This window comes from Phacochoerus africanus, chromosome 7 (genome assembly GCF_016906955.1).
Source record: "Phacochoerus africanus isolate WHEZ1 chromosome 7, ROS_Pafr_v1, whole genome shotgun sequence".
NCBI classification, from domain to species: Eukaryota; Metazoa; Chordata; class Mammalia; order Artiodactyla; family Suidae; genus Phacochoerus; species Phacochoerus africanus.
This window is the reverse complement of record NC_062550.1, coordinates 3,834,088-3,860,977: the sequence shown is the minus strand read 5'-3', so window position 1 is coordinate 3,860,977 and position 26,890 is coordinate 3,834,088. Positions and strand designations below refer to the sequence as shown.

The 26,890-nt window shown below is 58.5% G+C and overlaps 1 protein-coding gene across 2 annotated transcripts in view; it reads left to right on the top strand.

Annotated features, from left to right (window-relative positions):
- The window catches only part of FBLN1 (fibulin 1), an 87,589-nt gene that overhangs the window by 30,016 nt on the left and 30,683 nt on the right, over positions 1–26,890 (top strand). Inside the window, exons 6-15 of one of the 2 annotated variants that reach the window (XM_047785993.1) lie at positions 835–936; positions 1,578–1,715; positions 3,008–3,145; positions 8,155–8,298; positions 9,045–9,173; positions 9,900–10,025; positions 12,409–12,528; positions 13,810–13,941; positions 15,610–15,733; positions 21,990–22,462. In XM_047785993.1, coding sequence (XP_047641949.1) covers positions 835–936; positions 1,578–1,715; positions 3,008–3,145; positions 8,155–8,298; positions 9,045–9,173; positions 9,900–10,025; positions 12,409–12,528; positions 13,810–13,941; positions 15,610–15,733; positions 21,990–22,344 — 1,508 coding nt within the window. In that variant the 3' untranslated portion in view covers positions 22,345–22,462. Of the gene's footprint in view, positions 1–834; positions 937–1,577; positions 1,716–3,007; positions 3,146–8,154; positions 8,299–9,044; positions 9,174–9,899; positions 10,026–12,408; positions 12,529–13,809; positions 13,942–15,609; positions 15,734–21,989; positions 22,463–26,890 lie in introns of those variants that run through there. The other variant, XM_047785992.1, reaches the window with a different exon arrangement.

Here is a 26,890-nt window from a genome sequence, read left to right as displayed (position 1 = left end):
CTGGGCGTTCACTGAATCGCAGGATGGAGTGGTTGGTGTACAGTGACAGTTGGCACAGAGGCCTGGGGATGGGGGGCAGGGAGCCCCAGAAAGACCCGTCATCCGCTCTGGGGGATGTAGAGAGGTCTTCCTGGGGGAGGGGTGGCTGGTTCACCGTGGGCGAGGATGGGTTTGCCCGGGAAGGGACATCGACAGAGGGGTAGGGGCAGTGGGAGAGGAGACCCGCAGGCCCGCGGAAGCTGGGCACTGGCTGCGTGGGCTGGGGGTGGGTGGGGAGGGTGGGGTGCAGGGAGCGACAGGAGGCTGGAGGAGTGGGCCACTTTGTTTCGTGGCCTCTTGACCTGGTGGAGGGTTGTCCCCATGAGACTCGCTCTCGGAGCATCACGCTGGCTGCCCTGCAGGAAGCGTGGTTGGAGGGGTGGTACCAGGTGAGCGGGTGGAGCTGAGTCCGCGGCAATGGACTTGGGGTACTGGGGCTGGGGGCCCGCTCTCTCCGGGTCCGTGCTGGGCGGTGGCATCACCCTCTTATCTGTCTTGCCCCTGAGGCTCCACCTCAGCCTCCAGAGCCCTCCCTGCTCGCCACCCCCCACCCCCCAGTTGCCAGGCCAGGGCTGGGACCTGAAGCAGCAGCCCCGGAGGTGCCAGAGCCAGACCCTGGAGGTGCCCCTGGGGGAGGAGGGGTGCCGTGAAGGCTGCAGGGGGCTCCAGCCTGGGGACCCTGCCTTGCTGTGTCAGTCCACCCTGGGGGCCCTTGCTCTGGCCTCGTCCAAGCCACCATGAAACCAAGAGGTCTCTGGGGGGCTCTGCCTCAGCTCACGTCTGCTCTGCCTCCAGGTGGCGGGCCCTGCAAGCAGCAGTGCCGAGACACGGGCCAGGAGGTCGTCTGCTCCTGCTTTGTGGGCTACCAGCTGCTCCCCGACGGCGTCTCCTGCGAAGGTAAGTGCCACCGCTCTCCAGGTGGCAGCGGGACGGCAGGTCGCAGCCCTCGGGAGCCTCTGCCTCTGCCTGACCCCCGCTTGAGGGACGACCCAGGGCTGGCTCTCCAGCGTTCCCTGGGGTTTGCCGCGCCTGCTTCCAGCCCTGGCTCTCATCCAGGGGAATATAAACACTGCGAGGGGGAACGGGTTGGGGTTGGGGGCTGACCAAGCTCTGAATCCGGGATCTGCTGAATGGCCCCGGGGACATCCCCAGGCTCTCTTTGCTCCTCATCTGTGAAATGGAGGAGATGAGGAGGCGATGGGGTTCTGGACGATCCCATGACTGCAGTTCAGTTTCTGGGCGATCCCATGACTGCGGTTCCGGTTCTGGACAAGTGCAGTACAAGGCCTGGCACTTGCTTAGCAGGTGCTCAGAAAGAGCAATAGATCTGAAACTCAGCAGAGGAGAGAACCCACTGCTTTTGCTTTCGCGGTGATGGTGAGCACGCAGGACGCCACTCGGTGCCTGGCCTGAGCTCCCACGTGCGTGGGGGGCTTGGCGGATGCAGTGAGCCGATCCCACTGTGTCTTCTGGAATGTTCCTTCTGATCAAGCCCGAGGATCCGTAGTCCTTGCTGGTTACCGCTGTGTCTCTCCTAGATATCAATGAATGCATCAAGGGCAGCCAAAACTGCCGGCTGGGAGAAACGTGCATCAATACAGTGGGCTCTTTCCGCTGCCAGCGCGACAGCAGCTGTGGGACTGGCTATGAGCTCACGGAGGACAATGACTGCAAAGGTATAACAGGCTCCGAGTCTGGAGACCGCATCCCCCCCAGGAGTAGAGATGACGTGATGGGAAGGTGGCAGCAGGCTCCCCGGGTCTGGGCTCCTTGGGGCTGTGCCCCCGTGGCTGCCTGGGGCACCAGCCAGCCTCGTTACTGGGGAAGGTTCACTGTCTTTACCATAAAGCTGACTTAATGTCAGAGTGTGGATTTCTGAAAAGGCTCAGAACATAGTCATTTAAAAACAAGACCAAAAAGACTTCATTGGTGGCTCAGTGGGTTAAGGATCAGGCATTGTCACTGCTGTGGCATGGGTTTGATTGTCCCTGGCCGGGGAACTTCTGTGTGCTTCGGGTGCAGCCAAAAAAAAAAAAAAAAAAGCAACATCAGAGATGAATTTCAGGTGCTGACATGTGCTTTCTATCAAAAAAATGTATTTTTTTTGCACAACAGCTGCCTCCCATCTGATTCCAGGCTTCCTTGAAGTTCAAAGCCTATCCCTTCCGCTGCCTAAAAACATGACATTTCTGGCTGCTGGCTTTTCCCCGCCAAACCATAGATGTTATTTGGCAGATAAGCCTTTGATGAGGATCTGTTAGAACATAGTTTTCTGTGGAGGGTTTCCAGCCCTTCAGAACGACAAAACCACTTGTGTGAAAAATGTCGGCTGAGTTACGAGGGCAGCTCCAAAGCAGGTCACACCCTCGTGACGTCCGAGGGCAGCCTCGGTCCCCGCCACCCCTGCAGCTTCACTGGGCGGTTTGGACCCGGAGCACCCAGGGGCCCAGCCAGCTGAGTACACACTTTTGAACATTTGACAGCCATGAACTTCAAGGGAAGGGCAGCCAACATGTCGAATCATGACAGTCCCTGTTGTTAATATTTGGAAGATTGCGAGGACTTCAGAATGAACCAGTTTATGGGGACGGTGTTTATTGCCGCTAAGATCGTCATTGCTTTATAATCTAAACGAAACATGCACTTAGCCCGAAGTGAAAACAAAACAAAATCAAACCACATGTTGCCAGGAAAATGCCTGGCTTATTTATTATAGAACAGAAAATTTGCATCATAAGAGCCTCGGGGAAAAAAGTCAAGCGTTTTAAGTCTGTAACAACATGAGCCCTGTTTGGCTAACGAAGGTCCTTTTTGTATGCGACCTCGCTCTTGGAATGTTTTGGATTATAGTCTGGGTAAATGAGCATGAAAAAAAAAAAAAAAAGAACTTTCTTGTGATGTTAGAGTGTTGTTAAGATGCTTCTGGCAGGACTCTTGCTAACAATTTCCTTTTTTTATGACGTACCAGATATTGACGAGTGTGAGAGTGGTATTCATAACTGCCTCCCCGATTTTATCTGTCAGAATACTCTGGGATCATTCCGCTGCAGACCCAAGCTACAGTGCAAGAGTGGCTTTATACAAGATGCTCTAGGCAACTGTATTGGTAAGACACTGCCTCCGGGGCTCACGGGGTCCGGTGATGCTGGGCAGTGTCTCTAGACTCGGGCACCGCATGAGGCAGAGGAGGGTCGGCCGGCTTTTCCTGTGAAGGGCTGGATGGCAAAATAAGTCAGACCCCCGTGGGCCGTGTGGTCTCTGTTGCGACTGCTCAGCTCTGCCGTTGCAGCTGGAAAGCAGCCACGGATGTGTCAACAAGTGGGCGGGGCTGCGTCCCAATAAAACTTTATTGACAAAAAAACAGGTGGCAGGCTAGATTCGGCCCCCCGGGGCTATCGTTTAGCAACCCCTGGTTTGGATGAAAGAGCTTGAGGTTTTTTTATGTTTATTTCTTCATTTTTATTGAAATATGGTTGGCCGACAATGTCGTGTTTGTTTCAGGCATACAGCAAAGTGGTTCAGTTAGATATATGATATACATATACTCTCTTTTAGATTCTTTTCTATTATAGGTTATTACAAGATGTTGAAGCTAGTTCCCTGTGCTCTATTGTTAAGTCCTTGGTGGTTATAAGAGCTTGAGTTTAGGAGTTCCCTGGTGGCCTGGTGGGTTAAGGATCACTGCCATAGCTCGGGTTTGATCCCTGGCCTGGGAACGTCCACATGCTGAGGGTGCGGCCAAAACGTAGAAAGAAAAGAGCTTGAGTTTTGAAGTCAGAGACACCTGGGGTTGAACTGAGTGACTTGGGGTCGTTTACGTACCTCCTCTGAGCCTCAGCTTCCTCCTCTGTAGAAAGGGACCAGTCACCATAGCTGACTTGTAGGCGCAAGACAAGGATTTAAGCAAGGTGGTTGTGAAGTGCCCTGTGTATTGGAAAAAATTGTTCTGAAAGGTGCTCTGTGTTAGTCGTTAGATTTGCAGCGACAGAGAATAGAATGGTGGTTGCGGGGGGCCCGGGGGATCAGTGGCGATCCAGGTGGAGCTCTGCTTGGGGTGCCGCGAGCGTTCCGTGGGGGGAGGCGCTGAGGGTTGCACGGCAGTGAGAAAGGGCTTGATGCCACTCATTTGTACACATAAACGGGGGCAAACTGGCAAAATACGGCGTTGCTGTCAGAGGAGGGTCCGTGTGAAATGAAGGAAAACCCCACGGAATTGAGTAAAAAGGGAAGGTCTGGCTGAGACCGGCCAAGTTGCCGCGGCCGCGGGTGGCCGGGCGGGGGCTGCGGTGGCCAGAGTGGCCTGTTCTGGAAACAGGAGGTGGCCCCTGCTTTCTCCTGCAGGTGTCCCCGCCAGCCACCTGGCGGGGTCACTGCATTGCTGCGGGGAGTTGAGTCCTGGTCTGTGGGGCTGCCCTCTGCCCTCTGCTCAGCAGAAGCTTCTGGGTCCTCCTTTTGAGGTCAGAAAGACGTCTCCCCTGATCTGAGCCGCAGGGGCCACTAGTCAGGAACCAGCCTCCCTGGGGCTGCCCATCACCCGCCTTGAAAGGCAGGCACCGCTGGGAGCAAAGGATGGAGAATTTCTGTCTTCTTTCTCTCTCACCCTCTTGCAGATAAGTCTGTAGATCTTTGACCTGAGATGGTGCCTTTAGATCCAGAGCCCTTCCCCCTTTCCTCTCCCTCCCAGGACATTTAAAGACAAACGGAACTTCTGTCTTTAGCTGGTCTGAACCCGGCCCCGGTCTTTGTCCCTAAAACTCTCCTCTCAGTGGGAGGCGTCTGAGCTGTGGGGGCCTCAGCTTGGCTGCGGCTGGCCCCTCGCCAGCCTTCTGCCGGCGAGGCTGTCGTCACTCCAAGGAGGGGGCCGGTGAGTGGGAGGCTGACAGCTCTCCCCGGGCCAGGACGGAGGGGATCCCGCCCAGACCTGCAGCTCACAGGGGCTCCAGGGACGATGGAAACCAGACTCGTGGCAGAATCAGTCTGGTTTCCACAAAGACGGAGCATTTTTGCAAGTCTCCACCCAGCCCCTTTTCCCCCGCCCCCCCCCCCCCACTATGGGGTGCAGCTCTGTGCAGGGGGAGGGGAAAAAGCAGGAGCCCGGGACCCAGGACTGGCGGCAGCCCAGCCTCTTGAACTTGGGTCTCCAGGGGCTTCGGAGACCACAGCGTGGCTCCTGGAGGTGCCCTCATCTCAACACTCAGGGCAGGGGGTGGGGCTTTTCATGTGCCCACAGTCCTTGCCACCAAGTTCGGGATTCTTTCTTCATAGAAATTACCTTTTTTTATTTCAAAAACTATATTCATCTTTATTTGCAAAAAAAAAAAAAAAAGCAAGCAAAACCCCAGTGCAGAAAGGGAAAGCTTCTCCCCTGCTCGGCAATGTCTGTGTATCCTAGGTTTTTTTCTTTTCTATTACAAATGGGACCAGATAGGATTTCCTGCTGTGGCGCAACAGGATCAGTGTCGTCCTGGGAGCACTGGGACACAGGTTCGATCCCCGGCCCCACCCAGTGGGTTAAGGATCCCGCATTGCCGCAACTGCGGCTTAGGTCACAACTGCAGCTCAGATCTGACCCCTGGCCCAGGAACTGCATGTGTGGTGGGGCAGCCAAAAAGGCGGGGGGGGGGGGGCAGACGTTTCAGCCACTCTTTTTTTAAACCTACTTCATGTATTTTGACAGCATTTCATGCCAGTACCTCTCTGTCTTTTTTTTTTTTTTAAAAAAATGACTGCCTGGTCCAAAGTAAACCTTTCCAGGGAGAAAGTGTATCAAGAGAAGAGTGTCAGGATGGGTGTTGGGGGGAGGGCGGTCCCCCCCCACCCCCCACGTCCTGGGTCTTTGGTGTGCACTTCTCCGTGGGCGGCAGCGTGACCCGTGGTGGGAAGCTGGGACCTCGTGTGTAGCCAGAACCATCTTCCCGGAGTTCTTGGACCCATCCCTTGGGTCCCGAGAGCCTGTCTGAATGTCCCGGGGCCTTGAGGTTTGGTCACCGAGAGCCTTGCGACTCTCACGTCTTGTCTTCTCCAGATTTTCGTTCTTCTTTGTCTTCTAATCCCCCCTCCCCACCTCCCGACCTCCCTCCCTTTCCGATTTAGTGAGGATGAGAGAAGAGGCCAGCCCCAGGCTTCCCACCATGGACCCACCCTGGTCTCCAGATGTTTGAGGGTCCTGGGTTCGGGATCACTGGGTGAAACAAAGGGAGCGCCACCCCCATGCCACCCCACCCCCGGCAGCTGGCATCACCCGGGCTTGCCCCACGTGATCCCCTGAGAGGAGAGATTGCACGATCTGGGTCCCCGGCTCCCCGGATTGGTTCTGTCTGCCCATCCCGTTTGCTCACTCTCCTACCCCCTCTTTCCTCCCTTCATTCCTGCCTTCATCACCTGGTCCTTATCTTGTGGAGCACAGCGCCTGGGGGCTCCCCTCTCCGTGGAGCGGGTGATGTCTCCAGGGGCCCCAGGGTTCCACGGCTCGGAGTTTGGGAACTATAGGTCTGATTGGCGTGCTCGTGGCCCCGGGGAAGGCAGCAGGAGTGTGTCTACATGCTGTCCTTATTCTTGATACAGGGTGGGGGCCGCCAGGCTCTTCCTCTGTGGGGCTAGAGAGCAAACATCAACTTCGCCCACTGTCGGGTCTCTGTTGCAGCCACACGAGAGAAGGGACCTGGCTGTGCGCCAGTAGAACTGCGTTGAAAAACACAGGCTGCATTGGCCGCAGGCTGTGCTTTGCCCACCCCAGATTTCAGGGTCCTCGTCCTGGCTGGAGGGCAGGAGACCTTGGTTTTAGATCTGAGTGGACCCCAACTCCAGCCTTGAGCTCAGGGAGTTTCCTGGTTCTCAAATGCAGATAATAGGAGTTCCCTGGTGGCACAGCGGGTTAAGGATCTGGCGTGATCACTGCAGTGGCTCAGGTCGCTGCTGTGGCCCGGGTTCGTTCCCCGGCCCAGGCACTTCCGCGTGCTTCGGATGTGGCCAAAAAAAGATGCAGATGACAATCCCGGGCCTGCCTATCTTGCGGGCTAGCGGTGGTGGTCGAGGGCTGTAATGGGGTCAACGCTTTTGTAAACTGTAAAGTGCTGCCCCCGTGAGACCATCAGTATAAAGGACAAGGAGGAAGGCAGGCTGACCCCTCTGTCTGCAGAGGGTGGAGCTTGGTGGCCAGAGGAGAAGCACAGCTGACCTTCTGCCATCATTACCCCCTTCCCTCGCCACCCCCACCCCCCAGGTGTTTATAAGTGTCAAGCCAGTGATTCTTAAAACCTGAGGTCCTTCTGGAAGACCCCCCCCCCCGGTGGGAAGTCCCATCGCTGTGGCTTTGCATCCAGTCTAAGCGTGAGGCGTGAACCAATGTGGAACCCCCCTTCTTGTTGCTTTGTTGATCCGCACTTGCTGGGCGTGTGTTCGTCAAAGGGGAGTGAACACCCCGTGGTCCCCATCAGAGGCTGGTCCAGTCAGGGAGGGAGCCCGCTGGTCGGTGGGTGACCTCAGAGCAGCCCTTGCCCTGCCCCGGTCCGTGCAGGCCCGAGGGGGCCTGGAATGGGGGCAGGGATGTGGGAGGAAGCCGGGCCCAGGGGGCCCCGCTGTAGCTTAAGAGAGGTGTGTTTGCCAGGGGCAGTGGCTTCCCGGGCAGGGACCGTGTGAGCGAAGGCACAGAGGTGGCATCGGAGTGTTGTTAGGGCTGGAGCCTGAGCGGCTGGAGAGACCGGCCGGAGTGAGGCTGGGAGGCGGAGGAGCCCAGGACACAAGGGCTGGCCCCTAGCGGCGGCCACCGTGTCCCCCTGAGCCCCTGCCCAGCTCAGGGAAGACCCTCATTGCGGTGAGGAGTCTGTGAACACAGGAGAGCGCCTGGAGCGCCAGGCTGGGGATTCGGTGCTGTGAACCGTGGAGGGGTTGGGGGCCTAGGGGCAGGAAGATGGACAGGGAGGTGGGAGTTAGGTGTGGTGTGCTGGTGAAATCGGGGAGTCAGTGAGGAGGCTGCTGAGGGGTCTAGGGTGCGGCGTCATGGTCACTCCGTCTGCGGCTTTATAAAGAGGGGGATGGGATTTCTTTGGCCATCCAGGCACTGGCTTTGGGAAAGCCCTCCGGGTCTGACCACCCTCTCTCTCTTCCCCCCTGTAGATATCAATGAGTGTCTAAGTATCAGTGCCCCATGCCCTGTCGGGCAGACTTGCATCAACACAGAAGGCTCCTACACATGCCAGAAGAACGTGCCCAACTGTGGCCGTGGCTACCATCTCAACGAGGAGGGAACCCGCTGTGTTGGTTGGTATTAAAAAAGAAAACCGTGTTTGAAGTGGGCGTTCCCATCTGCTCCCAGCACAGCCCCTCCTTCTCTGGAAGGAGAGAGCCGCTCCCCAAAGGGAGCTGTTGACCCCCGTCCATCCCTCCCGTCGTGGCTGGTCCTTCCTGGCTAGTGCCTGGACTGGTTTAGTGGAATGCCAGCCCAGCTACTGCCAGCGGCTTTGCCCCTTCGTTCTGTCCAGTGGGTCCTGAGCTGCAGGCTCTCTTGCCCTCCCTGCTCACAGCCCTGGTGATGGCTCCCCAGGGGTGACAGGCAGAGGGCAGGTGGCCCTGCTTACAAGTCAGTCCTCGCCCAGCCCTGCCCTTCTCTCTCCGTGTGGTTTTTGCTCTCACGTGCGGCCTTCTACTCAGCTGCTGTGCATTCCTGTGCACCCAGCCTGCCCAGATCCCGGCTGGACGGTCCCCTCCCTATAGCCCCCCGAGCACTTTCATAGCCCCCACCAGGGTCCCTGCCTGCCCCCCAGGGGCAGGGGCCCCCCAGAGTAGAGGCAGCTGTCTCTCTGGCCTGGGGCTGGCACGTTGCAGGTGTTCTGTGACGTTGTGTTGAAGAATCAACGGGTGCTGCTTTGTGGGCTCCTTCCATGCCCCTCTTTCTGATCATCTCAGGGCAGGCCCTCCCCCCCATAACCCCCCCCAGCACACACACACACACACACACACACACACACACACACGAGGTTTTTCACTGGCTCTTTCTCTTTTGCAAGATGTGGATGAGTGCTCACCTCCCGCTGAGCCCTGTGGGCCGGGGCACATGTGTGTGAACTCTCTTGGAAGTTTCCGCTGTGAGTGCAAGGCCGGCTACTACTTCGATGGCATCAGCAGGACGTGTGTAGGTACGTGGCCATCTGCTCAGGGGGCCAGCCGGGTGATGCCCCGGAGAGACCTGCCTGGGGGTCCTTTGCAGTGACCGAGGCCCGCTCCTCACCTCTGAAAATGCCAAGTGTAGACAGTCCAAGAGGAAAGACCCCAGTCAGGGGACTCCCCCTTATTCTAGCTGGCCAGTCCTGAGGCTCTTCGGGAGCCCCCACCCCCACCCCCGGGCGTGAACCAGGTTCTCCATCTGGAGAATAGGTGCTCTGCCTGGCCTAGGACCTCCTGGGTCTTATGCGACTTCAGTCCGCTCTATAAAAGCTCCAGAGTCTTGATGATTCCCCAGAGACCCACTGCTGACCTGCACGGCCCAGAGCTCACCCAGGGCAGAGAGAACCCAGGATGGCACAGTGGCCAGAACAAATCCTATCCCCAAACTGGGGTGCTCAGGGGAGGCTGGCACTTGCCCCGCCCACCCCCCTGGCACCTTTGTCAGATTCCTCCTTTGGGCTCTGGGGTGAAGGACTGGCAGGTGGGCATGTGCCCGGACATGCCATCGTGGAGGGGGCACGAGGCTTGCCCAGTGGGCAAATGGGCCAAGTGTGGTCCCGGCTCCCCCTGCCGACTCGTCCTGTGTTTGGGACAAGTCACGGTGCCTTTCTCTGGGAGGAGATCCGGGGAGGTGGGGGACAAGGGTTGGGGGCTGCCCAGGGAGGATGCTGCCCGAGCCGCCTGCCTGCTCTTTTCAGACATCAACGAGTGCCGGCGCTACCCGGGGCGCCTGTGTGGCCACAAGTGCGAGAACACGCCGGGCTCCTACTACTGCAGCTGCACCATAGGCTTCCGGCTCTCCTCCGACGGCCGCTCCTGTGAAGGTGGGGGACGGGGGTGCCCCGAGACCTCATCCTTCCCCAGGCTGCAGCCTCCTGGGGAAACTCACCACTCTGCCCGGTCTACAGACCCGTTTGGGACTGCGTCACATCCGTGCCCCGGCACATAGGAAAGGACGTGTTAGCGGAGAAAATGCCTCTAAAAATGTACCTGTCAGAGACAACAGCTCACCTCGATTTTCCCTGGGCCTTGGCCCAGCTGGTGACACCTGCTGCACACATGGGGGTGGGCGACTTGGCTGCAGAAGCTGCATGGATGTGGCGGGGAGGGTGGGGCTTGGGGGCATCCAACCCGCCACCGACATGCCCTTGGGGCCTGGCTGCCCTCACCTGCCTCAGCATCCTCCCAGGGCACATGGGTGGTTGTGACAAAGAGAAACAAAAGCGGTACACTTGTTTAAAGTGGTAAGACGGATTTGCTTTAGGCTACTGCAGCAGAGGAGAGAGACCTCAGCACAAATGGGTCTCGGCTCCACCGAAAGAAAAAGCGCAGGCTTGTCACCTGCCCGAGTGGTTAAGGATTAGTGCTGAAGGATGTCAGGGGGAGTGGCTGGTGCGGTCAGGCCAGCCGCCTGCTCACTGGCTCCGACCCTCCTGCCGCGTCTGGGGGCCGGGGCCTCCCCTCCTTGATGATCGCATTTCAAAGGCTGGGTTCCCAGGTCCTTAGAAAGATGCTCCGGGGCTGCTAACGATACACCTCGAAGGGACAGAGAAAGGATATGTACTCGCAGGTCTTCTAAAGTACCTGCTTCTGAGAAAAAAAGGGAGTCAGGGCCTGTAGTCTGATGCGGGCCGGAACCCTCAGTAACTTCTCTGGCAGCGTTGAGCTTTCCCAGGCAGGGTCATGGTCTTGGGGGGTGCTGAAGTTTGGTTGGGTCTCTGTGTTGGGGGGTGGGTTGGACCGAATTATTGGTGCCGAGAGTCTTGGGGTTCTCAGATAACACTGCCCCCTGTGGTGATGGACTGAGATAGGTGAACCGCGCAGGGCCTGGCACACGGTGGGTGCTCAGCAGACGCCACATCTTCTGCGGGCAGTAGGTGATGAGGTCAGTAGAAACGGAGAGCTTTGGACCCCCCTTGGCAACTCCTCACGTGGCCCATCAAGCCCCCTTCTTGGCAGTGCAGTGCCCCGGGGGTGACCTGTGAGCCAGACTCAAGACTCAGCAGCTCTTAAAATCCTGGATTAAGAGGGATGAGCACAAAAATCGGATGTGCCAGGATGCCCCCCAGACTGTAGCTCTCGGCCTGGAGGATGGACAGTGCGAGGGACTCCTGGGCGCTGGGCTTCCCCGGAGATGCTGGGATTTGTCCCCAGGAACCAGACCCAACATGTGTGGAAGGGCAGGGAACAAGATTCAGGCCTGGGGGTCCCTTGGGCCTGGCTTCAAATCCCACCTCTGTCATTCTTAGGGCCTTGAAGAAGTAGCTTAGCGTCTCTGGGCCTCAGTGTCCTCATCTGTGAAATGGGGATGGTAGGGCCCACCCCGTGGGGGACGTCAGGATGAACCCAGGGGACGCCTGTGATGTATTGTCTGTCACAGTGCCCAGGACGAGTCAGAGTGCTCCCGTATGGAGGCTGCTGGCATTATTGTTATTATATTGGTGACCTGTGCTGTCCCTGGTTGCCCCTAAACCACTGATTAACACAGATATTGTCTAGTTCATACTGTGGACATAAAACCAGGGCCTGGCCAGCCTTGCCAGATTATTCCACTGCCTCCCGCCCAGGTTCCTGCCTTCAGGGAGTGTCTCTAGGATGTGAGAAGCCACATGGGGCGGAGGTGAGCATGTGAACAGGGGATCAGGTGGCAGCCAAGTGTGTGGGGCTCAGGGCTGAGACAGGGGATGCGAGGCTAGTGGAGAGTCTTGGCTGCCCAGAATTAGGAGAAAACAGATGTGAGAAGACACTCCTGGGCCAGAGATGGACAGGCTTTTTTCCTGAAAGCCACACAGGACATCTTTCAGGCTTTGCTGGCCACCTCTGGGTTGTGACAGCTCCACTCTGCTGTCGTGAGGCCCAAGCCACCACAGACCCTGGTGAACGAATGGCCGTGGCCGGGTGCCAATAAAACTTTATTTGCAAACTCAAGTGGGGGGCCGGAAGTTGGCCAATCCCTGCTGAGCGAGCAGAGGAGCCAGAGCCCAGAGGCCGTGTGGCTTGAAGCGGGTGGGGGTGGGGAGATGCCCGATCCCCCAGCCGTGAGGTCTCTCTCCCTTGGGGTCTGTCTCCCTTGGGGTGACCCCGGGCAGATGCCTGATCCCCGAACTTGGAAAGCTTTGCCTCTGCCTATGTGTTAACGCGAGGGAGGTCCCAGGCCGGCCAGGGATGGGTGACGCAGCTCCGAGCGGGGAACCTTGTCTCTTTCAGACGTGAATGAGTGTCACAGCAGCCCCTGCAGCCAGGAGTGCGCCAATGTCTACGGCTCCTACCAGTGTTACTGCCGGCGAGGCTACCAGCTCAGCGACGTGGACGGGACCACGTGCGAAGGTGAGGGCTTCCCGCTGGGCGGAGGCCGGAGCACCTCCACCTCAGTCCCTGTCCCCGCCCCCCCCTTCTGCCTGGCGGGTGGTTTGGTTTCACTCCCCCAAGATTTCGTAGGATGCCCTCTACCCATCATGGAGTAAAGCTTGCAAAGGAGCAAACCCTCTCCTCGGATTTTTCTGTAGTGAAATAAAACGTCCCGGCGGTGTTTGCTGTGCGTGGGGGGACCTTGGGCGGGGCTTGGCGCGGGCAGGTGGTGCAGGGGTGAGGAGGGGCTGATTCACAGCTTTGCCTTGGGCCCTTTTTCCTTTTTCGGGCCGCACCTGCAGCATATGGAAGTTCCCAGGCTAGAGGTTGAATCGGAGCTGCAGCCTGCTGGTCGACACCACCGCCACAGCCACACCAGGTCCAAGCTGCATGGGCCACCTACACCGAAGCTTGCAGCAGTGCTGGATCCTTAACTACTGAGCGAGGCCAGGGATTGAACCTGCATCCTCATGGATACTAGTCAGGTTCTTAACTCACTGAGCTGCAGCTGGAACTCCTTGCCTTGGGCCTTTTAAAAGCCCCTCTCTGGGCCTGGGCCGTCTCTGCTGTGACATGCGGGTTAAGCCCACAGTTGCAGCTTCTTGGAGGAGGAAACCAAATCATGGCTTAAAAGCACTTCCTAGGGTGCCTGAAGGGGAACTGTTTTTTTTGTTCTTTATTTTTGTTGTCTTTTTAGGGCTGCACCTGTGGCATATGGAGGTTCCCAGGCTAGGGATCGAATCGGAGCTACAGCTCCCAGCTTACACCACAGCTCACGGCAACATCGGAGTCTTAACCTACTGAGCGAGGCCAGGGATTGAACCCGCATCCTCATGGTTCCTAGTCCGATTTATTAACCACTGAGCCACTACGGGAACTCCTAGGCAACTGTTGTTAAGATGATTCCTACTTCTGCATAAGGTGCGTGTGTTAATGACACATTTAACAAGTGGCACTAGGGCTTGGCTGGCAAAACACTTCCCCATGTAGTCACCCTGAAGCCTTGGCTCCTCCCCCACAAACACGCTTCACGCCATGAACTTGCTGTGTGGCTCCAGGCTAGGCGCATCCCCTCTCTGGGTCTCAGTTTTCCCTTCTGACGTGATGGCCTCTGAGGCCGCCCCAGCCCCAGCGCTTCAAGGCCCCCTGGGTCCAGCTCGTCCTGGGCAGCTGCCCCCCAGGCCGCAGCTCAGTCAGCCCACGGGGGTGGAGCCCGGCCAGGGTCCACACGGACACTGAGGGTGGGCTTTGCCGTCACAGACATCGACGAGTGCGCCCTGCCCACCGGGGGCCATATCTGCTCCTACCGCTGCATCAACATCCCGGGAAGCTTCCAGTGCAGCTGCCCCTCGACCGGGTACAGGCTGGCCCCCAACGGCCGCAACTGCCAAGGTGAGCACGTGGAGCCCCTGGTCTCTCTCAGGCCGTCCTGGGGCTCTGCATTCGGGTAGGGGGCCCAGCTGTGTCCTGGGGCCCACAGGCACCCTGATCTCCTGCCCCCGGGCACACTTGGTCCTCCGGGAGGGCTGAGCCCTCCTGCCCCGACCTGGGAAGCCCCAGGGGGGCCCAAAGGGGGGCTGGGCAGCCTTTTGGAAGATGCCCACTGTGAAGGAAACGGGCCGTCAGTGCCAGGAAGACCCACAGCCTAGCACTGCCCTTTAGGCTCTCCTTCAGTCATTCAACAAACCCTTGCTTTGGGCCAGGCTCTGCCAGGTATGAAGGGCAAAGCAGGGAGCAGATGGAACAGGCCTCTGTCTCAAGGTCTTGGTCCGCACTTGGCAAGGAGATGGGCCAGTCAGGATGTGTGACAAGCCTGAGGTCTCTGTATTTAGGGACCTAATGGCTGTAGGGTCTGCTGGGGCTTGAGAGTCGCCTCCAGCATTGCCAAAAGAGGGGCAAGTGGCATCCGGCTGGTACTCGGCTCCCGTTTCTGAGGACACCCCGCACCTGAGATGGTCCACTTGGTTCCGGAGGGGCTGCTGAGCAGATTATTTGTGAACGAGCAGCCCTGGAATGGACACGTGGGCCTCTCTGCCGGGAGCGGCCGCAGAGGCTGAGTCAGAGGTCAGGTCTGTCCAGCCCCTTCCTGATGACCCCCTCTGCGGCTGGGGGCCCCGGGCTCTGCAGGTGTCATTCCTGGTCAGAAGGTTTGAGGACTTAGATCAAAGGCGGGGAAGGAGCTGCGGGCTTTCCTAGGAGGGACCTGCTCAGCCCGTCCAGGACTCTGGGTGGAAGTTGCTTTGTTTTCGCGTTTCTGAAGGAGCAGCTGACTTCCTGATCCTGGCCAGGCGCCCTCACCGCAGCCTGGGGTCCTGCCAGACGCGGCAAAAACACATTCCTGAGCCTCAGCCTTTGAGGTTGGGCAGGGCTGTTTTTGCCACCGGCAATCAGGATTTGGCATCTCTTAACAGATGCCTCTGGCGCGGTGACATCCCCTGAACCCACCCTTTGGCTGCTCTGGACAGTTGTGGGAAGGGGGACGGCTCCCCATGGCCAAGGTCACCTTGTGACAGTCCCCCAGGCCCAGATAGTGACCAGCGCTGGACACTGGGTGGGACATAGAACCCGTTAAATCTCAGTCTCCTCGTCTGTAAAGCGGGGCTGGTAGCTTCTGCTCATTCCTCCCGGGACGTTACAAGGGCACCTCTGAGCCTCAGAGAGGCGCTGGCTGCCTGGGATCCGAGTTCACCTCTGCCACTTACAAAATACGTGACCTTGGGCCAGTCGCTTAACCTCTGTGTGCTCGTCCCTAAAATGAGGATAAGCACAGCCCTTGCCTCATCGACTTGTTATGAGGATCAAGGGCGTTATTCCTGCAAAACCAGGGCCATCAGAGAGCGTTGGACGCCACCGTTACCACGCTCGCCCCGGGAACTGTGACCAACAGCCATTTAGATTTAAATCTAAATCACTTATAAGTGAAAGAGCAGCCAGCAGACAGCACGGATGGGCTGACCTCCCCCGGCCCTGGTTGGCGGGAGGTCTGGGCACCCCCCGCCGTGGCCAGGGGTGGCCTGGGGGGCCGTGGCCTTCACGGTGCTGCTTCGGGGTCTCCCGCAGACATCGACGAGTGTGTGACCGGCATCCACAACTGCTCCATCAACGAGACCTGCTTCAACATCCAGGGCAGCTTCCGCTGCCTGGCCTTCGAGTGTCCCGAGAACTACCGCCGCTCCGCAGACACGTAAGTCCCTGGGCCCCGCGATCGTCTGTCTGGGTCGGCCTTGCCGGGGCCCGGCTCCCCGCCCGGGCCAGGAGTTAATGAGCTGTGCCCTCCCACGTGGCTCCTGGGAAACTCCAGGAGCCCTGGTTCTCAGGCCCCCACCTGCCCGTGAGACGGGTCCCAGGAAGCCAAGGTCATGACTTCTCGCTCTGCCGGGTGAAACCTCGGGCCAGGGTCTGGGCCTCAGTTTCCGCATCTGTGAGCCGCAGGTGTCAGAGCGTGCTCTGGGTCGGGTGAAGGTGACCACGACTGTGGGTGAGCTGCTGTGACTTGCTGGGGTGCCGTTTTAGATGAAACGGGGGGGGAAAGCCAGATTCCATTCAGCCCAGGTTTTAGATGAAACGGGGGGGAAAGCCAGATTCCATTCAGCCCAGTGACTGCGCGGACAGCTCGGGAGGTTCTGTGTCCTCAGCTTGTCACTGTGTGTCCACATGTCATTGTGAGCCTGCCCCTCTCAGGCCCCCGGGGTGTCTGCTGGGGTGTCCAGGAACCCCGTTCCTCAAGGATCAGTGAGGACCCTCTGTCTTGCCACACACGACCCCACCCCTTATCGTATTAGTGCCCCTGGCAGGTGTTTCAGGAAAAGCCCTGCGGTGGGAGCCAATGTCAGGAGCACAGACATGTGTCCCAGGAAGCGCTCAAAGCCACCGCCAGGCTGCCTGGGTGACTCGCCTCCTGAGCCTGCTCCTGCTCCTCCCACCAGAGGGTCAGTGCCAGGCCCCGGCGTCCACTTGCTCACGTCCACAGTTCTGGCTGTCCTGGTGGATTGCCAGAGCGGGAGCCGCTCAGGGGCTTGCTGTCCTTCCGACATTGGGGTGCTCATCTGCCCCCCCCCCAGGCCCCCTCTGGTTCCCCAGCTGCCTTCTAGCTGGTTAGGGGAAGCTGCCCCAGAACTGGGCGTGCAAGGGCACAGCATTCCCAGGAGCCCGTGGGCCCAGCAGCAGCTTGGTGGGCAGGGCTGGTGCCCCCAGAGCCGTGAGGAGAGATCCGTGTCCTCCGTTTGAGGCTGTGCGGCTGTCTGTCCAGATTCCCACGCTCCCAGGCCCTTGCCTGTGTCTGGGCTTGAGGTTTCCTGAAGATGGGCTGTTTGCTCTTGGCCTCTAACTCCCACACAGCCACGAAAGCCACAGGGGAGGGGGTTCTCCCTCCTCCTAAGCCGGGGCCGGGGGTGGCAGGCTGGCGCTGCGCGCTGAGGTTGAAGCCGAAGTCGGCCGGATGCAAGTAGTGGAATCCTTGGCTGCACCCTCCCCACCTCCCCAGCCCCCGCTGGTGCCAGGGAAAGTCCTTTACTCATTTGGGGAGATGGTTCACCTCGAGCCTACTACGTGCGGGCATCCGGACAGACAGTGGGCCCGCAAAGACCCCCAACTCCTGCTCTGCACCCAGGAGGAGCGTGGGCAGGAAGCACAGTGGCTCCAGAGAGCAGGGATGCCGAGAGGAGGGCCCCGCCCGGCTGGGGGCACAAGGCAGGGATGCCCGGAGGTGGTGATGCTTGAATGAGGAGGGAAGAGGAGTCAGGCAGAGAGGGAGGCAGCGGAGGTGGGCTTGGAGTGGGGTGTGGACATGCATTAAGGGGGAACAGGAGGGTTCCCAGCAAGGAAGTGGAACCGCGTTCTGCTGACAGAGCGGGTGATGCCCCAGGGCCTGGTCTGTCCCATCCCGGGGATGTGTCAGCCTGTCCTCTGGGGGCGGATAAAGTGGGGGCTCCAGCAGTCTCTGTATTAAGGGCAGGAAGCGGGCCCCCACCCACAGTGAAGAGGAGCGGGGAGGAGGAGGCTCCAGGCAGCCCCCAGGGAAGACCATTGCCCCGGTGACACACATTCTGCTCGCCAGCACCACCTGGCACCGGAGCAGAGGCCGGCAGGCAAGTGGAGCTGGGGAGGGTGTGAGGGTCCCCTGTGGCTATTCCCAAGCCTAGTGGAGATGCTGTTTCCTTCTGGAACGATCTGGCTTGGGTGTCGGGCTCACTTAGGTTTGCTTCCCAGCCCAGTCCATTCCAGGCCCCTTGACCTTGACTGGGAATAGGTCCCGTGAACTTCTTGCTGTAAAGGGGGTGCTGGTATTGTCCCCCTGGGTTCCTGTGGGACCACCTGTGATTGTGGCAGAGCCAACCGCCACACTGCTTGCTGGGTTCAGCCCTGGGAGTGTGGGGAGGCGCCCCAAGGTGTATTGACTGCCAGTTGTTATGGACAGCGGGAAGGTGGGCGGTGGCCCCCGTGTCAGGACCTGACAGTCCTGCTCCTTGGTGCCATGACCTTGGGTCTTGGCCACCCAGGGCCCCTTCTGTCTCGGTAACACAGCGCTGGCAGCCCCCGCTGGTCACTGCCTTGGGGATTAACAAGGATTAGCGGTAACGAGCTCCAGGTGCCCAGCCCCGAGCCGGCATCCGTGCTTAGGGAACAGTGGTGGCGAGGAGGCTGAGAATTGGCCGCCTCGTTCTCAGAATACAGAGCTTCCTCAGAGCCGCTCCGCAGCTCCGGCTCTGCTGCTGACTATGTGCCCTGTGGGCTGACTGGGACCGGCCAAGGCTAGGGCTGCTCAGCCTTCCCCTGGGAAGACAAGACACGGGCTCCCCAGGGGCTCTGTGGTCCAGGGCCCATTCCTGTTGCACACAGTGCAGGGCTTGGTTACAATTTCTCCTTTGCTGACACTGCTGAGGAATCGGACCAGCCAGGAGCCCAGCATCCGGCACAGGAAGTAGGGGCAGGGCCCGGACTCCCAGGCTGAGGGCCTCAGGGGGTCTTGTCCTGGCTGCCCCATTTCCATTCAGGAGAGTTACTCTGGGACCACAGGAGCACCCCTAGCCTAGTGTGACATGGGGACAAGGCACTGATGTGGGCAGGACGCAGGCCAAGCTCCAGGTGAGCAGAGGCCAACCTTCCCTCAGCGCTGCGGACAACTCAGCCTGGAGTTTTCTATTTTATGGGCCTTTTCCTTCTCGGCAAACATCCTTATAAGGAATCTATTACCTGACCTTTAGAAAGCAATTTGCAAAATTTAAAAGAGCTGTATTAGAGGAGTTCCCCTTGTGGCTCAGCTCTAATGAACTTGATTTGTATCCATGAGGATGCAAGTTCGATCCCTGGCCTCGCTCAGTGGGTTAAGGATCCGGCGTTGCTGTGAGCTGTGGTGTAGGTCATTGCCATGGCTTGGGTCGGGCATTGCTGTGGCTGTGGTGTAGACCAGCAGCTGTAGCTAGGTTCGACTCCCAGCCTGGGAACCTCCATATGCCGCGGGTGCGGCCCTGAAAAGAGAAAAAGAAAAAAACAGAGCTGTATGAGAAAGAAACGAGCGGCCAGCCCTTCAGTGGTTAACACGCAGGAAGCCTTGACAGGCAGGATTTGAGGGTCTCTGTCTCTGTCTCTCTCCCTCTCCGGCCAGTCCTCTCTCTCTGCTCGCAGCCACTTTCTGGCCAGTCTCCCTGGTGGCCGAGGGTGGTAACTGGAGCATGACCCAGCAGGCTGGGCCGCAAACCACAGGCCTGGGCCTCACGGACCGGCAGGGCTGTTAAGACGCTGACCACACAGTTCCCTCCGACCCACCAGAGGAATGTGCCGGGTCCTGGAGCGGAGACGGGACCAAAACATCCTCCTCACCCCACCAGTGGTCTGGGAAAGCAGAGCCGGGCCGAGCGGCCTTGCTTGGCGCGGCTCCCGGCCCCAGGGTGTGATGCTGGTGGGCAGAGCGGGTGGAGCCCTGCCTTGGCCGGTTCCTGGGGCTTGTGTCCAGAAGAGCGGCCAGGATGGCGGGAGCATGAAAGTCGGGGAGCTGCCAGCAGACGGCCTGGGGGCGGCCGGAACGCTGTGCCTCCCAGGAGAAGGGACCCCCCCCGGAGGAGCCTGTTTGCCTCTGGTGTGGGGCGCCTTGCAGCAGATGCGTTTTCATGGAACTTGGGGTGTCCTGATCAAATGTGTTGAACTGAAACATTGGGGCGTGTTGTTGTGTCACGTGAGTTGAGATGGAAACCGAGGTGTTGGGGCCCAGGGGCCCAGGCCTCCCCTGCTCTGGAGGAAATGCAGCCGCGGCAGCCCCTCCCCGGTCCAGACCCCCGGGCACCAAGACTTCCGTGCCATCCCCGGCTGGACAGGCAGCCTCCCGGCTGCGGTAGGTTTGCTCTCTGGGCTGTTTGAGCAAGTAGGGGTGGAGCAGGATAGGACGGTCGGAGCCGGGATGGGGCCATACTGGTTTGTGCACATGAAGAAAGCACATGGTAGGCGTCCAGCTGGTGCTGCTGCTGGGGAGAAGAAGCCAAAGAGCCACGCTCCTGCCCTGGGGACGTGAGTGTCCCGAAGGAGCCAGGCCCAGAAATGCCCAGAGTGAGGAAAAGCTTCGGGGGGCTCCAGTTAACGACTCTGTGGGTTTGGGGGCAGGGAGCTCATCGAAGAGGAAGATGTGGCCCGCTCTCGGGTGTGCGATGGCCACGGGGGCTGTACCAGAACCTCGCACACCGCTCATGTCCCCTGCCTTCCACGCATGCGCACGCGGGGTTCGTCCCCTGGCAAAAGCCAACCCCTGGCCTTGCACGTGGGAGACGTGGGAAAACCGAAGGCACATGAAGGGGACTCTAGCGCCACCTGCTGGCCAGACCCCCAGGCCCTTCCTGAAGCAGCTGGAGCGCGGTGGGGGGGAGGTACATGCGCGTGTGCGCGCGCGCGCGCGTGCTTGTGTGTGCGTGTGTGTGTGTGTGTGTGTGTGTGTGTGTGTGTGTGTGTGTGTGTACAGTCTTTGGAGTGAGACAGGCTGACCTTGCCTCTGCCAGTTAGCACAGACTGTGAGGTCCTGGGCAAGTCCCGTGTCCTCACCAAGCTTCGGTCTTCCGGTCAGTAGAATAAGGACGGTGAGGGCAGCTTGGCAGAGGAGAAGCCCCGATGTACCCAGCACTAGGCCAGGCACCGGTCCGCGGTCTCTCCCCAGTCACCGGGCACACTCTTATTTGGCCTGGACCTGGGTGTCTCTGGGGGTGGGCGCCCCTCAGCAGCCCTGACGCCTGCCTTCTTTCCTATCACTGCCTCTGCCTCTGGGCCCTGCTCTTCTCATGCAGGAGCCTCCTCCTCGGGGTTCCTGCCCCTCGCGTGCCTTTGCTAGCGTGGAGCTCATTCCGAGGGCTGTCCTTTCTAAGAGGTCCGAGTGGCCCATGGCCAAGTAGCTGAAAGGATTCCTGTGAGTCCTGATAAAGAGCCTGGGCCCAGGACGTAAAGAGACGGCGCTCACAGTAAGTGCCAAGTGTCAAATACGTCCTCCTCACCCAACGTGAGGCATGCAAACGTAGAAAGTGGAAGGGGAGATTGGACGGGAGTCCGGGACAGTCGATGCTCCCGACTGGAGAATCCAGCTCAGTCCAGACGGCGGGACGTCCTGGGATGAGCGCGCTCAGGTCCTGTGGGACTCTGCGCCTTGACTCCTCCACTTCTCAGGCGCCGCCTTCAGAGGGTGATGGGCCCTATTCTTATCACCTCGTGGCAAGTGAGACCCTGTCCCCATCCTGTCTCAGGAAGTGAGACCCCCTCACAGGGCGTGAGAAGCTGTCCCATCCCGGCTGCCAGCCCTGGCTGGCCCTGTGGTCGCAGATGGGTCGGGCCTAGAGCACAGGGCTTAGAGAGGGAGGGGAACAGACCTCGCCGCCTGCGCGCAGGTCTGGCTTCCTCGGGCGCTCTCTCGGTGGCCCCGGGAAGGCCGCTGACTTGCCCTCAGCCCACCCTCCCAGCGCCGGCGCGGTCAAACCAGCACATGCGTCGGGACGGCCAGCCAAGCGCTCGGGGACCGGCCGCAGCCCTGCTGGCTGGCGCGGAGGCGATCACGTCGGGGGGGTCGCCCCCGAGAGCCACCGCGAGCCCTGTGCAGCCCAGACCACTGTCTGGGCGAGGAGCCAGGAGCCTGGACGCCACTCAGGGGCCAGGGTGTGCCCAGTGAGGACAGCCCGGGGTGGGGCTCTGCCCGCGAGGAGGGGCCACACCTCACTCCAGGCACGACCCTTGACCCCAGCCACCCAGCGCCCCCCCAGGGTGTTGGAAGAGGCTGGTGCCTGAGTCCGCGGCCCGGAGGTCCCCGGCCCCTCCCACAGGTGAGTGAGGGGTGCGCTTCCCGTTGGCTGATTGGCCAGAGGGCTGCGGGAGGCCCCGCCCAGCGAGCCCCCGCTCCCCAGCCCTGCTCTGTTATTTCTCCGCTTGCTGAACCGGCCCTAACCCTCGTCTTGTCTCTCTGTCCACTTTTCTTGCAGCCGCTGCGAGCGCTTGCCTTGCCATGAGAATCAGGAGTGCCCCAAGCTGCCTCTGCGAATAACCTACTACCACCTCTCTTTCCCCACCAACATCCAAGTGCCCGCCGTGGTTTTCCGCATGGGCCCCTCCAGTGCCGTCCCCGGGGACAGCATGCAGCTGGCCATCACCGGCGGCAATGAGGAGGGCTTTTTCACCACCCAGAAGGTGAACCACCACAGCGGGGTGGTGGCCCTCACCAAGCCCGTCCCCGAGCCCAGGGACTTGCTGCTCACCGTCAGAATGGACCTCTATCGCCACGGCACCGTCAGCTCCTTTGTGGCCAAGCTTTACATCTTTGTGTCCGCAGAGCTCTGAGCACTCGCTTTGGGCCGTGGCAGGGCCGGGGTGGGGGGGGGGGCTCCCTCTTGTTGCTTTCCTCGCCCTCCCCTCCGGGATTTGAATAAAGTTTTAGCGGGAGATCCCACCCAGCATGGCTGGCGGGCGTGCCTTGGTTTTATTTGGCGCGGTCCGGAGTCTCTGCCGCTGTGACCCCTGGGGCAGCTGAGCTCGGCCTGGAGCCCCCAGGGTGACCGAGGAGTGTTTTCCGTGAGGGGTGTGCGCCTGGGAGCCCCGTTGGTGGGAGTCGGGGTCTACACCGCCAGGGGGCCCCGGCGAGGGAGAACGAGCTGGCTCTGGGGTTTATCTTGAGCTGATTCTCTCTCCTCCACTTGGGTTGAGCCCAGAGGACGAGGTGACGGTAGCAAATGGAGTTCCATCCCCCCCTCACTCCACGGATGTGGAAATCGAGGCCCAGAGAAGGGGGCTCGGGCTCGGTCAAGCTTCCGTGGCCTGTCTGTGGTCCATCCGAGCCTCCTGGCACCAGCTTGGTTTTCATGTTGTATCACCAGGACCTGAGGCTTTAAACGAGACCAAAAAGCTGTCTCTTGAGACTCAAGCCTCTGGTTCTGTTTGTCTGGATGGGAAGCCCGAACCTGTGGTGGAAAACCCTGAGCACAGTTGCAGCATCCAAAGTTGCAGCATCTTGCGAGCAGCCCTGACCTGAGTGAGGTCTGTCCCCTGCGCTGGTACCAGGAGGAGGCAGAGGAGGGCATCATGAGTGTGTCCGCCCTGCCATGCATTACTGCCCATCCTGTGAGGCAGGCGTGCCGGCCCCAGAGAGGCTCAGTGCGGGTGAGTGATTCTCAAGATCACACAGTGTGTAGTTGAACCTCGGGTTGCTGACTCTACAGCTTGGACTCTTCCCTTCTGTCACAGTACCGCCCATGAGGGCCTCGATCCGTCTGCCTCTCCTCATCTCTCCCACCGTGATCCCAGCCGAGCCTCCAGCGTGCTTTTCGAGGCCCCACGTGCTTTAATCCTTATGTCCATCTTCAGCCTGACCTCAGGTGCTTTACCCCTTGCCGGTTTGCCCTGAGCCACACCGCTGAGCTCTTTGCTGCCTCGAGCCCTTTGCACGTGCTTTTGCGCCCTTGGCCTGAATGTTGGCTAAACCTCAGCCTGTGGGCCCCTATCTCCGAGGGGCCTCCCTTGACACCCTTGTGTTTCTTCTGTCCGCCTTCCGCACACAGCCCTGCCTTTGGGATGCTCATTGCAGTCTGCGGGTCCCGCTGATCTGTGTTCACCTTCGTCTCCCCCTCTTCCGAAGTCTCTGTGCAGGCCCGGGCCAACTCTGTCCCACTCAGTGCTGTGTCCCTAGCTCCTGGCAGTGCCTAGCACACAGTAGGTGCCCTTCCCATGTCTGTCGAGGGACTGGATGACTTCCTGCCAACATTGCTTTATGTGCCTGTCATTTCTGTGGCTTCTGATGCTGTTTTCCAGCAGAAACATGAGGGGAAGGCAGAAAGTCGGAGGACTCAAGTAAAAGACACTGGAGAATCCTAAGGTCCTGCCTGCAAGGACATGGAAGGAAGGTGGGGAAGGGCTGTCCAGTAGAGACGATGGATTTCCAGTTAACTCTATGGCTTGTGCCCTCTGACAGAGGCAGCAGGTACTTGCCATGGCAGCATACACGTGCTTCCAGCCACTCATCTGCAAGCTCCTCGTTGTCTCCCAGACTGCCCTCTGAGCTCTCTGGTCTGGACCAGCTTCCAGAATCCCATTATCCGAGGGCCTTTCAGAAGGATGAGTCTGGTTATGTCTATACCTTCTTTAGAAGCTTCTGTGGTTCTTGTACTAGAAGTTGAAGCCCAACTCCCTGGGATGGCATTCGAGGCCCTGCCAGCTCCAGCCTCTGCGCATCTTTGCAGCTGTGTCTCCCTCCTGCTCCCTGTTCTGGCTCACCCCTTCGCTCATGTCTGGTCACACAGGCCTCTTGCTTTTCTCTGAATGTGCTTTCTCCTGGCTTTAGCACGTACCATACCACCCTCCTGCAAACTGCCACTCTCCCTGAAGACTTAGTGTAAAAGTCACCTCCTCAGTGAAGCCCTTCCTGAATCTGAGCTTTTCTAGTGCCGGGCGAACTCCATCAGAGCAGTTACCCTGGCATTTGCTGTTGTTGCTTTGTATCATTCCCACTGCTCTGGGGCCTTTTTGACGGCAGGGGTTGGATCTGTATATTCTCTCCGTTGCTTTCAGAATGTTCAGCCTGTCAGAGGAACGCAGTAAACATCTGAATAAACATATGGATGGAGGGGGATGGATGGATGGATAGATGGATGGATGCGGGATGGGTAAATGAGGGATGGATGGTTGGACGGGTAGGTAATGGATGAATGGATGAAGGATGGATGGATGATGGGTGGATGGATGAAGGATGGATGGTTGGATAGGAAATAGTTGGGTGAATGGATGATGGATGGATGGATGGGGGGCGGATGGATAGATGATGGATGGATGATGGATGGATGGTTCGATAGGAAATAGTTGGATGAATGGATGAAAGATGGATGGATGGTGGATGGATGCATAGATGATGGATGGATGGATGGATGATGGATGCAGGATGGATGGTTGGATGGATGAATGAATGGAGGTTGGATGACTGAAGGTTGGGTGGATGGATGGTATTTTCAAGGCTTAGTTCATATTCCACCTATTCTGTGACATCAGCAGGGCACTGTAAGGACTCATGACTGTGTTCAGTTGTTCTTTCATCGTGGTCCAGATTCCTAGGCTAGAGGAGCACTTTTTTCCAAAGGGGTGTTAAGATGGTAGAAAAATTCTCGGGGGCTTTATAAGCCATTCACGGACCATATATGGCTGGCCAGAATCCTCTCTACAGCATTCCCACCAACTGCCTATCCAGCTTGGCTTGTACAATCCCTTGCTTGTGGAGCACCCTACCTCTTAAAGTGGCCTGCTCCATTTTAGGGCACCGCTGGTGTTTCTGTGTGTGCCTGAGGGCACACGTCGGGGGTGATAGCTGAATTACCTGAATGCTCACCTCCCGCAGTCCCTTGAGGCTCCATCGTGGTATCCAGTATCAGTCTGCTGAGGTCACGCGGTGCACAAAAACCAAACCAGGCCAACCAACCAAACAGACCAAAACACAAGAGTTTGAATGTCCACCTTGCTGTCTGCTAGTTCTGTGACCTTGGATACGTCATTGCCTTTCCGAGCTTCAAGGCCCATGTTGTGGATTATTTTGAAAATAACATGAAGTTACTTAGGCACAAGGCCGCGTGTGGCGTCTAGCAGGCAGCCAGGAAGTGTTGGCTTCTCCATTTATTGGAAAGTACTTGAATGTTCATTTGGATCTTGATTTAAATGAGGAGTGGGAGTTCCTTAACAGTGGGTTAAGAATCTGCAACGACTTGGGTCGCTGCGGAGGTGCGGGTTCAATCCCCCGCCCTGTGCAGCAGATTAAAGGATCCCGCATTGCCGCAGCTGCGGCTTGGATTCTCTTCCTGGCCAGGGAACCTGCATATGCTGGGGGTGCAACCATAAAATAAATTAATTCATTAATGGGGAATAAAAGTTCAGAGAATTTGTAGAGCTGCCATCACTTCCAACTCCTGGACCTGGGCGTGCGCTTCTGACTGTCACTGTGCTAAACCGAGCTCCCCAGGGTGAGGGATAGTTAGGGTCGTTGTTATTATAACAATAAAAATAATAACAATGATGACACTGCTTTCTGTGGACCAGGCACTGTTCTAGCACTTAAATAAGCTTCGCAAAGCCTTGTGAGCAAAGTACTGTTGTGACCCCATTTCACGGTGAAGACACGGAAAGAGTGTGACTAACTGACCCAGAGCCCCACCCCTGGTGTAAGGTGGGGCCACGCTCTAAATCGAGGCAGCCTGGCTCCACGGTTGGTTCTCAGAAGCCCTGCCCCATGCTGCGAAGAGGGCAGGATTCCTTGGATTAGTCTCTGCTTGTCAGATATTCAGAAAGCCCCTCAGACCAGCGCCGTTCTAAAATTCCCAAGTGAAAAACAAGGCAGTTTATTAGCTAAGGGAGGAGGCAGTGCGGTGTAGCGGAAAAAGCTGGGACGCTTACATGAGATGACGTGTGCCAGCTGTCGGGCACCGTGGTCAGGGAAGATGCTGCCGTGTGGTTTTTGAAGTTCTCTGGATCCCAAGCAAAAAGCACCCGGAATGAGATAAGACTTTTTTTTTACTCCACGGAAAACATTTTCAGCTAAACAAGGTGACACAGTGTCCCCATGAACCCCCAAATATTGTTCATGCCACCTGTGTCGTGTTGGCATCCGTGCAGGAGAGAGCCGTGGGAAAACCCCAGAGCAGTCAGCACGTAGCCCCTAGAAAGCACGGCAGACCAGCCCGAGAGCAGACCCGGAGGCATCTTGCTCATTCCAGTGGCCAGTAGTAGAGGGAGCTCAGGGCAGGGTGGAAGGGATGGAGTGCCCAGCCTGGAAGACCTTTTTATTATTTTTATTACTATTGTTATTATTATTTTGCCCATTCCCACAGCATGCAAAAGTTCTCTGGACAGAGATCAA